Source organism: Neovison vison, chromosome 1, assembly GCF_020171115.1.
Source record: "Neovison vison isolate M4711 chromosome 1, ASM_NN_V1, whole genome shotgun sequence".
NCBI lineage: Eukaryota > Metazoa > Chordata > Mammalia > Carnivora > Mustelidae > Neogale > Neogale vison.
Genome location: NC_058091.1, coordinates 283,241,765 through 283,259,734, shown reverse-complemented (window position 1 = coordinate 283,259,734; position 17,970 = coordinate 283,241,765). Strand labels below are relative to the sequence as shown.

At 35.8% G+C, this 17,970-nt stretch overlaps 1 protein-coding gene across 1 annotated transcript in view; it reads left to right on the top strand.

Moving 5' to 3' along the window:
* CCDC152 (coiled-coil domain containing 152) overlaps positions 1–17,970 on the top strand; it is a 31,851-nt gene that overhangs the window by 10,430 nt on the left and 3,451 nt on the right. Inside the window, 3 exon segments of the mRNA XM_044232365.1 lie at positions 12,206–12,270; positions 15,307–15,409; positions 17,318–17,445. Coding sequence (XP_044088300.1) covers positions 12,206–12,270; positions 15,307–15,409; positions 17,318–17,445 — 296 coding nt within the window.

Below are 17,970 nucleotides of genomic sequence, written 5' to 3'. Positions count from 1 at the left end.
TCTTCTAATCTGGTCTTGTTAAATTCATCAGCTAATGACAAGACTCCTCACCAGCAAATCAAACTTTCCTTATTTATTAGGAAATAAATACTAGGAGCAGGACAATTCAGTCTGATTCTGACAGGGACATCAAGGGGGATGTTTTATAATTGGTCATAATAATTCTATTATTTTCAAAAGTTTAGGAATATATTTATTCTTGGGGGTACTCTTGGTCTTTAAAGACCTTGTGTTCAGTTTTGAAGGGTATTTTCTTACTAGTAGTTACATGATGAATATACTACTCAAACTGCATGATAGTTTCCTACTTAATTTTCATCATAAATGAGGCTATGTTTGTGTAAATGAAGCCAACATCTCCACTTATCTTATTTTTGCTAGTCATGCTAACCCAATGTGCTTGTTCATTGACGAAATGCACAAAGCAAACAAGTGTTTTGTCCTGTTCTGATTTAACTACAGTGCAGTGTTTATGGGATTTTCTTTTACTATATTGGTGATTAGATGAAACTGCCTTCAGAGTCCCTCCCAATATAAAACTCCCTTCAAACAAGAATTTTTCATTTTAGTCATCTTTTTTATCATAAAGTACTTTACATATGGAGGTGAAACACAATAATCTTACACATCATTTATTTGCTTTGGCACGTTATTCCTTATTGTTTTTTGAATGTTCTAATTGAGACTTATCTTTAAGAATTACTATTAGTTCTTACTCCCCCCACCATTGTTTTGCCTTAAAATATTTCCTCAAGGGTTGATGGAACAAATATAAAAATTGTACTAAAAGACTTCACATTTACACTGTCAAAGCAGCATCTGCAGTACAGAAAGGATTTATTTTCCTATCGATACACCACTAAAAGCTGTTGTGGAGATCAGGGAAGGAAATAGATGGGAAACAACACCATCTCCAATGCGTGTTCTTTTGGCTGAGTCCCTCAGACTTCTGATCCCCTGAGGTCCCACAGATCTTCACCAGATTGCTATCTGCTCACTTTTTTCAGCATTTGAATCCCATCCCACACCTAGTTTGGGCTTTAATTTTCCCATCTCAATGCTGAGGTTCAAAACAACTTTTCCCTTCTCTGTGACTAAATAAATACACCTAACTGCATTTTAGAAGTTGTGAATGTTCATAATCCTTACAGTCCTCTTATTCTAGGATTCAAATGGTATTTAACTTTTTCCAGGATTTTGTTCAAATAAAACATCTACCAGAAAGTAAAGTTACTTTGAAGCCCCAGAAAGTTAATGTTTAATATATTCATTACTGAATTACAATTATTTTTGTAAAAAAGATATCAAATATTGGTCAATGGTCAAGGATACAATCTTTTCACAGGTATAATATCCTCTCTTAGAAGTAATGTGTGTTTGGAGTTTAAAGCATGGACATGTGTCCTTAGAGTATGATTCATCACAATGTATCAAATGATAGGGATTTTTCCTATATTATATTACTGTATATTATATTATATGCTAGTTTAGGAGAACCTCAGTAATTCATTGTATGAAAGATAGTGTCATTCTGCCATCTAGCTTATGGCTAGTTACTACCAGGGCAAAGAAACAAGATTCAGAGATTTTTGTTCATTAGAAGAGAATTCAGAAATTTAAGAATTCAAATACATGGGGGTACCTGGGTGGCTCAGTTGTTTAAGTGTCTGCCTTTGGCTTAGGTCATGATACCAGGGTCCTGGAATGGAGCCTGGCATCAGGCTCCCTGCTCGCAGGAAGCCTATTTCTCCCTCTCCCACTTGCCCTGCTTGTGTTCCTTCTCTCGCTGTGTCTTTCTCTGTCAAGTAAATAAATAAAATTCTTAAAAAAAAAAAAAAAACAATTCAAACACATGGGCAGGGTGTTGTAGAGAAAAGAAACACAAGAAATCAGCTGTAAATATAGAGCTTCGCTAAAATCAGTGGAATTCAAGCTTACTTTTGCCAATTATCTCTAGATAATTTCTTGCAATTTAATATATTTTTTTTCCTTGTCTGAACTAAACCTAAATAGCTTGAATGTATTTAGGCCCATACTCTTTCAATGTAGGTTTCCAGAAAGACATTGATTTTGTACAGTAAAGTTGTACTATACATAACAATCAATCATAGTAAGCAAAATGATTAATCAAAATTGATCACTGATCAGAATATTTTTAAAAGGACAATAGCAGGGGTGCCTGGGTGGCTCAGTGGGTTAAAGCCTCTGCCTTCGGCTCAGGTCATGATCCCAGGGTTCTGGGATCGAGCCCCGCGTCGGGCTCTCTGCTCTGCGGGGAGCCTGCTTTCTCCTCTCTCTCTGCCTGCCTCTCTGCCTACTTGTGATTTCTCTCTGTCAAATAAATAAAATCTTTAAAAAAAAAAAAAAGGACAATAGCACATGATTGAGTGCTATTCTATGAAAGAATAATCTGAGAAAGTAAGCTAATCAAAGATTAGTTTTCTCCTAAAGAAAAAAGTATTACTCGAATTAAAAGTAGTTTGAAAAATATAGAAATACTTCTTTCAACACACAATTTAACATATTAGTTTCTATTATATCCTTGGAAAAATGCTACATTTATATAAGTACATTCTATGTGGGGAAATTATCTGCTGTGAGTATATACTTCAGAACCTTCATTATTTAAAAATTGCCTCCTTCCAAAAGAGATTTGCTAAAACATTAAAAGAAACCTAAGCACAAAACCCATAAACAAGACCAATTACGTAATTTGCAGGGTCCCACGCAAAAGTGAAAATGTGAAGCCCAATGTGCAAAAGTTAGGGGAAAAGTAACATTACAGGTTCTAAAATAATAAGTTCTCTGCTCAGCAGTGAGCCTGCTTCCTCCTCTCTCTCTCTGCCTGCCTCTCTGCCTACTTGTGATCGCTGTCTGTCAAATAAATAAAATCTTCAAAAATAAATAAGGTTCTAAAATATAAAGCTTTTTTTCTTCTGTGTTCTCTCTCAACTTGCCAGGGTTTTGTACTTTCTGTTAATGTTGCTCTAGGCAAAAAATAAATAAATAAAAATGTTTAACTAGGAGCATTAATATTACCATTCATCTTTATATTGTACATGCCAGTTTTAAATTCAAAGATACATAATTAATTCACAAAAGCACACAACTAATACTTCATAGCTTGAACATGCACATGCACATCTGTTTCATTCTTACCACAATAGTGAAAATGCTGCACAAAACTACCTAAACCATTTATTATTCATTTTACTTCTTGGTCCCTGCACATTGTACCAATACTCCCCACCTTCACTTCCCAATGAACAAAGAACTAAAAGGAAAAGGAACTATAAATTTTCCTATCTTTCTCTTTCCTTTCATGTCATCCTTTTAAGCATAATTAGATAGTTAATAGAGGGAAAAAACAGAATTAACCAAGGTTATGATAGAGCTGCTTGGTCATTCATCTTTCTTAGAATGCTGTTGCTTTCTTTCTGCATTTGAAGCAAGTTCTAGGTCAAAAGAAAATGAGGGCCCTTGCTCACTTAGTTTTTGATGGAACATGTTTACCTTGTACTTTACCTTTGAGTTTTGCTGAGCTCCCAGGCATCCTAAGTCCACCAGAATTCTGTGCTCCTGGGGCATTGCAAATACAGTGTATGAATATAGTGGCAAAGAGCAGTGGCCGTGGACAATGCCCTTACCTTCTCTGCTTGCACACATGCTCCATTGTCCCACTGGAACTTACTTAAAAATGTAAGTTCAGAGACCAGATTATTAAGTTCAAAGACCCAATTGTTAAGAAAGTCTAGACATTGAAGGCTGGATGTTAAAGCAAGAATAGCCCCCTTCTGAGGTCCCATGCAGCTGCACAGATTGTACACGGATAATGCAAGCCCTGCTGATGATAAATAAGAAGAGAGTTAGGAAAATACTTTGATCAGAAGCCTAACCTAAAGGGTAGTTGCTACAGTATAGCACAAAAGTTAATACTGAATCTAGAAACCAAGGCGAAACAAAATTAAGACAAAGAACAACTTGGGTAGTTATATAACTATTAATTTCCTATTTTAAAAATAATAAAATAAAAACACTCAGTTAATTAAATTAAAAGACAAAAACTTTTCCGGGAAATGAGTTAATTCTGCTGGAGGAGAGTTCCAGTTTAAATCAACACAGCCTTAATTCAGGCAACCATGTAAGGAACTTTAATGTACAACTATCTAGCTCATTATGGAATGAAATTATTACAAAGCTAAGCAATTCAATCATCAATGACATTAAAAAAAGCCAACTCACTGTAATCATATAATGAATACAAAGACAATGTACACTTATGGACCTCCCAGTTCAATACCAAGGGAGAATAACTAATTTTAGAAAAATGTATCACAAAATTAGAGTCCAAGAGAATAAAATGAATTTTGCCTAGGCCAGAGAATATCAGGAGCAGGCGGACTCTACAATGATGCAAAATGCTATTTGAATTTACAGATACTCCAGCCAGAGCAGCAAGAGCCTTACACCTCAGGGAGGTAGCCAGAGTGGGAATCCGTATTTGAAAATCTAACCTAGACTCTGGTAGGGTGATGAAAACACAAGAGTGCCAACAATAATCTGTGTTGTTTGTACTACAAATGAAAGGCTACATAGAGCCAACTGAAGTGTAATATAATATCAAGGAAGCTAGCTATTTCTTCAGTAGATGGCTTTAGTGCACAGATAAGTTCTGTGGTTCTATTTAGCATAATTATAAATGTGCCTAAGTCAGATAATGTGCAATAGTTTAACATTTAGATAGGTTCGTCGGTTTTGCTGGCAGAAGGAATATTTCTTGTTAAAATGTCAGTTTTCCTCAAGTTAATATATACATTTAATTCCATTTTAACTAAAATTCTAAACTGGCGATGGGGGAGATTGTATAAAATCCTTAAGCTCATTTGACAGAAGAAACAAATAAGAAAACTGAAAAGTAAGAAGAATGTGGAAGAGGGGGGGTTTTGTTACCAGGTAACTTCATGCTCTGAAACTGCTGTGATGAAATCGATATGGGATTGGCATGGAAATTGAAACCTACATCCCCAGAAAGAATGGAGAACTAGATTCTAGAAACAGGCCCAAATATTTGTTAATGTAAAATATGACACAAGAAGTATTTCAATTTTTTGGAAAAAGAATGGCATTTTAACATGGTGCTAGCACAACTAGCTTTCATCTGGAAGAAAAAGTTCTTCCTTGTTCCTTCTTCCTTCTTCATGTAGTATCTGAGGCTTCCGGATTGACTAAGAAGACACCCCACACCTCTAGGTTGCATCCTGCATACAGCGAAAGTTATATCCTGAATTTTCTTTTACATTTTTTTTTTAAAGATTTTATTTATTTATTTGAGAGAGAGACAGTGAGAGAGAGCATGAACGAGGAGAAGGTCAGAGAGAGAAGCAGGCTCCCCATGGAGCTGGGAGCCCGATGCGGGACTCGATCCCGGGACTCCAGGATCATGACCTGAGCCGAAGGCAGTCGTCCAACCAACTGAGCCACCCATGCGTCCCTTCTTTTACATTTTTATTGTTCTTTTTTACACTGCAGCTTTATCCATCTGGAATTTATTTTTAATGTGGTGGGAAAGAGTCCCAACCTTTTCTTCCAGATGAAAGCTAGTTGTGCTAGCACCATGTTAAAATGCCATTCTTTTTCCAACAAATTGAAATACTTCTTGTGTCATATTTTACATTAACAAATATTTGGGCCTGCTTCTAGAATCTAGTTCTCTATTCTTTCTGGGGATGTAGGTTTCAATTTCCATGCCAATCCCATATTGATTTCATCACAGCAGTTTCAGAGCATGAAGTTACCTGGTAACAAAACTCCCCCTCTTCCACATTCTTCTTACTTTTCAGTTTTCTTATTTGTTTCTTCTGTCAAATGAGCTTGAGGATTATTTTATACAATAAAATAAGAAGAAGAAGAAGAAAACTTTACATGTTATTTTGTCACAGAAAAGTAAAAAGAAAGTAATTTATTTGAAAAACAGTATGTTTCAAATAAAAATGTTTCCAAATATTAAAAACAATGTTTTCAAATAAAAAATTTTAAAAACTGCATTGGTATTTGAAAAACAGTATGTTTCTGGGATGCCTGGGTGGCTCAGTTGGTTGGACGACTGCCTTCGGCTCAGGTCATGATCCCGGAGTCCCAAGATCGAGTTCCGCATCAGGCTTCCAGCTCCACCGGAGTCTGCTTCTCTCTCTGACCTTCTCCTCACTTATGCTCTCTCTCACTGTCTCTCTCTCAAATAAATAAAATCTTTTTTAAAAAATTATTTTAAAAAAACCAGTATGTTTTCAAATACTCACTGTCTCTCAAATAAATAAAATCTTTTTTTAGAAATAAAAAAACAGTATGTTTTCAAATACCAATGCAGTTTTAAAAATTTTTTTATTTAAATTCAATTTAGATAACATAAACTGTATTATTAGTTTCAGGGGTAGAATTTAGTGATTCATTGGTTGCATATAACACCTAATACTCATCACATCCTGTACCCTCCTTAATGCCCATCACCCAGTTACCCCATCCCCCCAACCACCTCCCCTCCAGCAACCCTCAGTTTCCTTCAGTTGAGAGTCTCTTACGGTTTGCCTCCTTCTCTGTTTTCATCTTATTTTATTTTTCCTTTTGTTGTCCTATGTAATTTATATCTACAATATACAACGTGTTCTACAAATTGACTTGCAGGAATAAATAGAATTTTTAAATGGGTAAAATATATGAATAAAACTCTGGAAATTGGGATGCGTGGGTGGCCCATTCATTAAGCATCTGCCTTCAGCACCGGTAGTAATCCCAGAGTCCTGGGATCAAGCCCCCCATAAGGCTGCCTGCTTGGCGGGAAGCCTGCTTCTCTCTCTCCCATTCCCCCTACTTGTTTTCCCTCTCTCACTGCATCTCTCTCTATCAAATAAAATATTTAAAAATATATATATGGAAATGTGTATATGTATGCATTTGTATGATCCAGAGGTTAAGTGCAAGGGGAAAAACTGATAAGGAAACACAATTACACCAGGGCTATGGAAGTGGAAGAAAGAAGGAGGAAAAAAAAAGAGAGAGAAGAAGAAGGCAGAAAGAAAATGAAAGAAAGAGAAGGGAAGAGTGTCCTAAAAGAAACTCAGTATGATAGATCCTATTTATATAAAATCATAAAAATGTATGTAGATATATGCATAGAAAAATTACAGACTTGAAGGAATGTCCATTTTTAGGAAATATTTTTTTACAAAGTAATATATATAATACAATTTTATATTGGTAAAAAACAAAACCAGTACAAATGTATGATATGTTTATAAATAATTACATTAGCTGAGAGAAAAGTTTTGAAAAAATACAGATAAGGCTGCTAATATTGATACTTCACCGAAGTTAAATGGTCAGGGAAGGTGTGTAGAGATGATTAGCTTCCCTTTACAGATACTTCACTTACTAAGAGAAGCAAGTATACCTTTGTAAATTAGAAAACATCAAATACCTTTTCTTTCATCTTTCAATAATGGACAATTCAACATTTCCAATAGATACATAGGTATTAGTTGCCTAGTTAGCACAACATTTTTTAGGCAGCATCCAGCCCTTAATTATTGTGACAAAACAAAACAAAACAGAAACAAATTTTAAAAACCTTAAACTTGAAAATCATATAAAACTGAATAACAGAAAGTAAAACTCCTTTGTTGTTATAGAGATCAAAATCCTCTAAAATCTCCAGTTTTCCTAATTCTAAAATACATACATTCTACTAACAAGACATATTTCACCACTATCAGGTTACAAGACTACTGTGTCCCCATGGCTTGACAATCCAGTTGGAGTGGGATGAGCACTGTGTGTTATATGCAACTAATGAATAGTTGAACACTACATCAAAAACTACATATAGGGGGGTGGGAGCTCAAGGTACCAGGTGGTGGGTATTATAGAGGGCACGGATTGCATGGAGCACTGGGTGTGGTGCAAAAATAATGAATACTATTATGCTGAAAATAAATAAAAAATAAATTTAAAAAAACTACATATAGTAATGATATACTATATGCTGGCTAATTGAACATAATAATAAAAGAATAAATAAACAAATAAGTAATAAAGGAATGGGGAGGGGGAAATATATCTGAAGTCATTTGTTCTAAAGGCAGTAGTGTATGGTAAGCGTTTTGGTTGAAAATATTTTCAATTCAGTTAGTAGGCCAGTTGAATTTAAATAAAAAAAAAAGTTAGGGTGAACCCAGGCTCTCTATTATAATAGCCAAAATAAAGAGCAAAAAAACCCATACAATTTAAAGAGACAGAGCAAGTGTCTGTCATGAAGTCACATGTCATGGAGACATGACAGAGATGTTGGAATTACCAGACTAGAACTTTAAAACAACTATAATTAATACGCTAAGGATTGTAATGGACCAAGTAGCATGCAAGAAAATACTGGCAATACCAGTAAGAGAGATGAAAATCCTAAGAAAGAAACAAAAAGGAATGCTAGAGTCTAGAAACACTATAACAGAAATGAAGAATGGCTCAGTAGGCTTATTACTACAACAAAGTAGAATTCATCTCAAATATGCAAGACTGGTTTAACATCAAAAAATCCATTAATTTAATCCAGAACACCAACAGACTGAAAATACGATAATATTAGTAGATGCAGAAAAACTATTTGAGGGGCACCTGGGTGGCTCAGGGGGTTAAAGCCTCTGCCTTCAGCTCAGGTCATGATCCCAGGGTCCTGGGATCGAACCCTGCATCGGGCTTTCTGCTCAACAGGGAGCCTGCTTCCTCCTCTCTCTCTGCCTGCCTCTCTGCCTGCTTGTGATCTCTGTCAAATAAATAAAATCTTTAAAAAAAGAAAAACTATTTGACAAAATCCAACACCCATTCATGCTTAAAAAAAATAAATAAACTCTGTAAACTAGGAATAGAGGGAATGTACTCACCTTGATTAAAAAATCTATAGAAGTCTACAGCTAACACCATACTTAGTGCTGAGAAATTTGAGGCTTCCTACTAAGATCAGGAATAAGGCAAAGAGCCTATCTCACCACTCCTTAAACATTAAACTAGAAATTCTAGTTAATGCAATAAGACAAGAAAAGGAAATAAAGGTATACAGATTGGGAAGGAAGAAATAAAACGGTCTTTGTTCATAGATTACAGTATCATCTATGTAGAAAATCCAAAAAATATGAAAAAAGGAAAGAAAAACCTGGAACTAATAACGAGTTATGGCAAGTTTGCAATATACAAGGTTCATATATAAAAGTCAATTGCTTTCTTATATACCAGCAGTGAATAAGTGAATTTGAAATTAAAACCACAATACTATTTACATTGACAGCCCCAAAATGAAATATTTAGGTATACATATAACAAAATATGCACAAGATCTATATAAGGGAAACTACAAAACTCTGAAGTAAATAAAAAAAGAACTAAGTAAATGGAGAAATAGTCCATGTTCACAGATAGGAAGACTCAATATTGTCAAGATGTCAGTTTTTCCCAACTTGATCTATAAATTCAGTGTGATTCCAATCAAAATTCAAGTTATTTGTGATTATCAACAAACTGATTCTAAATAATACAGAACTGGAATTATTGTTACCCAGATCTAGTGTCTGATTCAGCCTTGTCATTGGTCCTAGTTAATTACTGAACTCAAGCTCTGGTCTCTATTTCACAATGGTTTTGAATTAGTCTTGGTGCCATGCCTACTCCTGGCCTAATTTTAACTTTGAGCACCATTTATGTCTGGCTTAGGTGCAGATCCTGGCTCTGTTTTGAACACTTACTCACACACACTATATCAGAATGGGCTTTTTCCTGGTCTAAGTATATCTGCTTTTCCTTAAAACACCTAGAAGTTAACAAGAATGAGTATAGGAAACTGTCAGGCTCTGCTCCTTCATCATCCTGTGTCATGAGAGGGCTTTTGGTTATATATAAAAAGATGTCCACTATGGTAGGTCTGAAACAATAGGGCAAATTAAAGATGCAAAACCATATTTTAATACATTTCATTTTTTAATTTAAGTTTTACATGAATAGACATTAAGTAAATATAACTATACTCTCAATAATGTTGCTGTAGGATAAAACTCTCCTTCCTTTTTAGCATAGATATCTAGCTTAGAATATCACTTATCATCTCTTTTGGGAGTGGTTTTATTTCCCTTACCCATTCTGTAATACCAATTAGACTAATCCTCAGATATGGATCAAGCCAATCATACATTACAGACCCATATTAATTTTAAGTCTCAGTTTCAATTATACCCTTCATTTACCTGGCTTTGCAAACTTTTCACTCTTCAAACCCCCAACTTTAAATCTGTTTCTCTTTCAACTTATTTTACTTTCTATCTCACAGAAAAAAAATGAAAGCTGTCAGACATAAACTACCTCATCCTTTTTTATAGATTTTTATTTATTTGAAAGAGAGAGAGAACACGAACTGGCAGAGGAACAGCAGGAGAAGCAGACTCCCTACTGAGCAGGGAGCCCAGATGATTCCTGAGCCATCCAGGGATTCCAGGATCATGACCTGAGCTAAAGGCAGCTGGTTAATGACTGAGCCCCTCAAGTACCTTGTAAACTACCTCATTCTTATCATCTACTATCTCTTCTTCCCACCACACCCTTTCCAAATATATACATACCTGGACATATCCTTACTATCTTCCTTCTTCACTTAAAAAAAAGAAAAGAAAGAAAAAATCCTTCTTCCCATCCAAAGTTAACTCTTCCACTTGGGTTAAACTCTTGTCTCTCTTCTGGGGTATTGTATCTTCAATTGTCCCCTCTTCTCTGTTTTTCATTTCTCTTTCTGCTGTCCATCCCTCTCAGCATTTAAACAACTCAGCTTTCTCCCATCTCTTAAACAAACAAGAAAACAACGTTTCCTTGTCGTTGGATTTATTCCTTCCGATTGCCCTCACTCTTTCCTTTTACAATCAAACCTCAAAAGAATGGTCTGTACTCACTATCCATTTCCTCATCTTCATGTAGTTTTCATCTTCATGTGGTCTTCAACTGACAAGAGTTGGGCATTTCCCAAAGTTTTCAGATTCTAAGTGCTTTCATTTGCTCTTTTTATTGCATTTATTGCCATTGATTATGACCCCTCTAACCTTTCCTTTTTTATCATCACTCTCCTGCATCTCTGGACACTTTTCAGTCTCCTTTACAGGATACTTTGCTTTGGCCACTTCTGAATATTTCTCAGCCTACCAGAAATATTCCCTGAATATCTCAAGCAATCAGATTCAACGTGGTAAAGATCTGCATTCATCATTTCACTCCTAAAAAGTCTTCCTTCTTTAACTTTTCCCAAACTGATGAACATTTTTCAGTTACCTAAACAAATTACCCAACCTACAAAGCAAAGTACCCCCCCTTTCTTTTTGCCTCTGCTATGCAGGCAGTCACTAAGTCTCTCGTAATCTTACCACCTTACTGTCTAAATGATCTTCATTTTCCTTTTGTGTCCTACTGCCACTGACCTAATTTAGGATCCTGTTATTTCTTACTTGATCTATTTTTACTAATACCCATTTCTCTAGGGTCAAAACTCTCCCATTCATCCTTTACACTGCCAGATAATTTTTTTAACCTATAACCAAAAATCCTTTGACTCCATAACCTATAAAAGAAAATTTAAAGTCATTCATACAGAATATGTCCACCTTCTGTTAGGATATGGCTTCACCCTATTTAGTACGTCCTCCTCACAGTCTACACTCCAACAGTACTCTACTTGAAATGTAATTTTCCCAAACATGCTATACTTACTCAAATCCAAGGTCTCTGCAGTTTTCTGCATGTGAAATGCCTCCCTTTAGCATGGAGTAACCCTTCTCATTTAAGTCTCATTGCCAGTGGTTCCTCTTCTGTAAATCCTTTCCTGACCTCCAGCTGATTGATGCTTTTCTTCCACAGGCTCTCATGGTATTTCAGACACACTGCTATTACAGAGCAATTATCATAGCATTTTGTAACTACTTCCATCTGTTTTACAATTACACTCTTCTTTGAAGAGCTATAATTTTGTTTGTTTTAACATTCCCAGTGCTATGCACAGACCCTCCTGTATAGTAGAGGCTGTATGAATGTACTGTATGCATTCATGAATGGAAAATTGAAATGTTAAATATTTTCCCATTTAATTAAAAAGTACTATGTACTAGGATGCCGTCTGGTGATTTTTACATAGGTGAAAATGAACAACTGAAAAGAAGTGCTGATCTTATGAAAGAAAATTTTAAATCTCATGAACAGGTGAGTTTATATACTTTTATATTCAATCAAATTGCTGTACAGCATTTGTCTTCTTGAATTAGAGACAAAGGGGGGTTGTTCTCATTAATGAGGACAGTCAAAATTTGGAAAGGAAATAAATATGTGTATATGTGTGCCAGAATTTTTAACAAATACAAATCTTTAAAGAAATAATTTGAAGGACTCAAGTCTCTTTGAGACTATAATACATTAATATATCACTTGCATTTTTTTTATTTCCACCAAAAGCAATGTAACTGTTGTGTTACATATTTACATATTTTTAATTATGTTAACAGAATTTTTACTCTAGAGTATACTCTATTTTTTCAAAGATTTTATTTTTAGGTGATCTCTACATCCAACATGGGCTCGAACCCACAACCCTAAGATCAAGGGTCACACACTGCACTGACTGAGCCAGAAAGACACCCCTAGAGTGTACTCTATTAACACTTTAAAATATTTTTATTATAAAATAAATGCATCTTTAATCTTTTTTGTTTTGAGTAATCTGTTGTACTTTTACTGCATCATCCAAATGAAAGGAGGATTTTATTTGGATCACCAATTATTTCTCTCCCAAAGGCTACCATACCCTCTGCTACTTTTTCTTTTTTTCCCATAGGAACAGCATATGACAGCAATTATAAAACAGATAACACAGTACCTAGAACATAAAAAGTGCTCCATTAATGTCAGTTCCCACTGCCCTTTCGGAGGCTTATTATCATTTTTGTCTCATCTCCCAAGAGTCAATATGTCAAATTCTGGCAGACCTAAGGTTTCCAAAACTCAAACTGGATCTTTATCAAGCTTAGAACTTCAACTTGAAGGATCATTTCCAAATTCAATCTGGTCCCTCACTTGAGATAATTTAAATATCTCTGGAATATATCCCACCCTTTATTTTTCTTTTCCTTTATCCCTTTCTTTTCCTCTTTCCTATTCTTTCCATATTTGCTTCTAAAGCTCGACTATCTATATAAAAGGGTATAATTGGGGCAGAGAGAAGGGGGAGAAATCGCTGCCTTCTTTCTCTTCTAAAATGTCAAACCATAGAATATTGCTTTGCCTAGGATACTTCAGGAGTTTTCAAAGGGTGGAAATTAAAGGGAAAATACCATAATCCAAGATTCAGAAGTTCTTAATTAGCAGCTGTTCAAAGCAAACTAAGGATGACCTCAATCCAATGAGAAGTCTCTAGCACAAAATATCCAGGCACATCCAAAACATATGGAGAACCACTCTCTAGAAAAACATTCAGGAGGTACTGAATGACCTTATTTATGAGACTGGAAGAGGTTTTGTAACTTACATACAGAGGATCCTTAGATTTTATAAAAACAAAAACACCACATGGGGGTTTCCCCTTGTAATTTGAAGTTCCCAGAAGGTGAATGAAAAGAAGGCAACCAAGAATAACTTCTTGGGACTTGGTCCCCTTAGAAAGAGAAAAGAATTAGATTCCTCAGAGCTGACACAGGCTAAAGCTGGGGAGAAGAACCAAGTGAGGTATAGCCAGGCCCGAGCCCACCTATTAAACTAGCCTTTTTGCCTGGAGGCTGAAGTGAAAATTCTCTTTCCAGATTAACGGACGCTTTCCACTTCAGTGTTAGCATCTTCCCACGGCAAAATCAATGGGGAATGGAAACATACATAGACTTGTCTCTTGTGGTTCCTCAGAACAGCAAGTGCTGAGTCAGGAGTAGTTTATGAAGGCCAACTCTGGTTGCCCATCTAGAAATCTAGATACATGCATGTGAAAGGTGGCAGTTTTTGAGAGTCACCCCTATATTCACCTGCCAAGCTTTAATCACTGTCAATGGTTAGATAGGTTTGGCTAGTCCTATAAGTTGCCAGGCAGGTTAAGTAGCACAGCAGTAGCACAAACATTATCTTCCCTTGAACTTCTATAATCTTGGCACATGTACCTCCATGTTTAATTACGGACATCTAACCTCAGTACCGCTCAATATCTGTTGAAAGCTGTGAACATGCGGAGAAAAATGCTCAGTGGTACGCATGCATACATACCTGTGTCTAACTGTCATACAATTTCAGAAAGTTAATGGATCCTCAAAAGCCCACTTCGTGGGTCTAGACTAGGAAATTTTGACTTAAGTAATTCTTGCTGGCACTCTTATTCATTCAACAAATATTACCCAGAGATATACACTGGGAGTTGGAGTTACGGTGATGAGTAAAACTAAGTCCCTTCTGTTAAGATGTTTAGTTGAGAAGAAGCTTTTCTTGAACCTCGTGCCTTCATTGACGTACCTTTCTCAGCATCTATTTTACTTTTATTCTTGCTGCTTTCCCTTTTCCTGCCTACATCATGGGCCCAAGAGTGGTTTCTTTATGTAGAAATGTCCCTCTGGAAAAATTGTAAATTTTATCTTGGGTGACTTTCTCTCCAACACATCTCTGACTGCCCCTCAGCACCTTAGCACAATAATCACTTCCATGCTTTAGCAACCGAGGAAACCAGTCTCGGGCACCTGGTGAGAACTTCTCCAGTCCCAAATTCATTGTTCTCTAGTCTCCTCCTCATAAAACTAACCCTTACTGTGGGTAGTACCTAACCTTCTTCTGGGAATTAGGGATGTGTATATAATTTTCAGAAATAGACCACATTCAAAGGATTTATCTTACGTTACATTAAGCTTACCAGCTATCGAATAGAACCAAATATTTTCTCTAAAGTATAGCTTTAATGGACATATTTTAATGTTATCATGGCATTTATTCATTAACAATTAGCAAAATATTTTGAGCATCTATGATATGTTAAACACTGGTGATGAATATTCAGGAAGCAAAGATAAGAAGACGTTGTCTCTAGAAGGTTTCTATCTCCTTGGACCAGAAATTGATCCTTCTCAAAGCTACTCATTCGGGGCATAAGCAATACCCCTGAGATATGATTACATATTAAAAATTAACATGAATTTTTAGAATTTTACCTTTCTAATTGATGGAAGGTTGTGTACACATATTTAATTGAAGAATGAATATATATATTTAAATCTTTAGGAATATAAGAATAATATTGCCAAACTTATGAGTGAAATGAAAATCAAAGAGGAGGGATATAAGATAGAAATAAGGCAACTTCATCAGGATATGCAGGAAAAAAGTAAGTTATTTTTAACTTACTGAATTCTAAGACATCACAAAATAATTTAAATGCATGTAAAAAATTTAAAAAAGAAAAGAAATAAATAAGTGCATGTAAAACATTTTTCAGTAATTGCCAGTATTCTTGAATGAACATTGCCTTGATGCATTTTAAGTTTTGTACGTTTCTATATATTTATGTGATATAAATTACAACATTTCCAAACTGGATTTATATTTTTTGCACTTGCCATTACTTAATAAGAAACAGCTAATGCGCTTATAAGATTACAGCAAAATGTATAATTAATAGCTTTGATATTTAGTCTGCATATGGAATATTATTTCAGTAATGAAGTTTTCTTCCCTCACTAAAGCAGGTCTCATGAACTTACATGGAGCGTTAATTGGTTTCACGAAAGTAATAAAAACTTTTCTTAGTATGGACTCATACTTATGTACAATATATGAAAAAGTTTACTGGAAATGCATAAGTCAGAATATAAACCTACATCTACAAAGTGTTAGAAGAAAGCATAGAAGATAATTTTTGTGAACTTGAGTTATCCACAACTTCTTGGAAAGAATTAAAATGCACAAACACTGAAGGAAAAAAATTGTTTTTTAAGGAAAAAATTCTAAATTGAACTTTATCAAACTTACTAACTCTGTCCTTCAACACTCTTAAGTACTAGACCCTGATCCCAAAGACTGAATATAGCTCCGAAGCATTGGAGAAGATGGGGGGAAAAAATCTCCCAGCAGAGGGGTGCCTGGGTGGTTAAGTGGGTTCAGCCTCTGCGTTCAGCTCAGGTCATGATCTCAGGGTCCTGGGATCGATCCCTGCATGGGGCTCTCTGCTCAGCAGGGTGGGGGGGCCTGCTTTCCCCCTCTTTCTCTGCCTCACTCTCTGCCTGCTTGTGATCTCTCTGTCAAATAAATAAATAAATAATCTTTTTTTTAAAAAAGCTCTCAGCAGAGAAAAAAAATAAAAGCCAATACATATAGAGGGGGAGACATAGGACATTCTGTGGAATAATAATCCATCTCCTACCTTTTCTTTGTGCCCCATTGAAGGGTTAGCAAGTAAAAAGCCAAAAACTGACTAGGGCTGGATTCTTTGTTTGAATTATAGGATAAAAATGGAAGTGATTAAAGGTTTTGTGAAGGTGATGGCCATACTTAGAGGTATGCTTTAGGAAGACTAACCTGGCAACAGTGTATAGGGTGTAGGGACTTGTGATTGAGAGCCTGGACACAGAGTCCAAGTGAAGAAAAACAAGGCTTGAAACTAACTATGTAGTGGAGTGGTCCTGGATGGAGAGCCCTTATTGGTAGGGCTTGTGGATGAATTGACTCCCTAAAGTTGGAAATTTCCTTGAGGCTCGCATCCTGAATGACATGGTATCAACAGTAGGAATAGGAAAGTTGAGAGAAGAGGAAATTTGATGAAGCATAGAGATGTGCTGTGAATATGACAGACACCCAGTCATGGAATAGAGGTTAGCGGGGGTTTGATGTAGCTCTGAAACCATCTGGTAATTTGGAGCCCTCTATATATAGGAAGCCAGGCTTTGTGTCCCTCTTTAACTACTAAGTCTCCTATTCCTTATTCTATATAAAATATTTATGTATATTGTATATATATAGACATATATGTCTCTCTCTATATATATAATGTATGTAATCGATGTTTAAGAATACAAATCAGTTTATTTGTTCAAAAGCACTTCACAGGTAATCTTTGCATTTCAAGCAGTTTGCAGGGGCTTACCAAAAATATATAGAAGCTTACCTGTTTATAAATTCTTTCTAAAACATGTTTTTATTAATAAAATCTTTCTTATGGATTATTTAAAATGCTAACTATAAATTTATTAGATTGTTGAGATGTTAAACTGAATTAACTTTATTTACTTTTGTTCAGTTGAGTCAAATGAAAAAAGGCATAAAGAACTGATAGAGAAAAAGGAGGTAGAAATTTCAGAGTTAAATGCAAAGTTGAGAACTCAAGAAACGGAGAAACAAAGTGAAATTATCAAATTACAGTTAGAGGTAAGTATGCACGAGTTTGCTAAATTTGAAGATGCATCCCTTAGTCTAAATAAGACTTTTTTTTTCCATCACAGTGAGATAAATTTCAGGAGAAGATAAAACTGACACACACACCCACACACACACACAGGCTCACTCTCCCTCACATGCAGCTCTCAAACGTCGGACACAGCTAGCTACCTTGCCTTTCAGCACTTGGCCTGAAGGTGGGACTCTTCAGTCATTGAAAAGGTCCACAGAGACTACTGTTTCCTCTGGGACAGGAGAACTGCAACTCAGCATTTCCCACACTGTGTAGCTGAGTCTAGGCAAGCATCAGAGGGCCACCATTCATTCCAGCGGTGGAGCGAATGTTTCTAATCCTTAACATTTTTATCTCTTCAGCAGAAACTGTGGTATGCTTATAAACCACTTAGAAATTCCTTCAGCTTTATTAAAAAGAGATAAGTTGGGGCACCTCGGTTGCTCAGTCTAGGTGTCTGCCTTCAGCTCAGGTCTTGATTCCAGGGATTGAACCCCACGTCG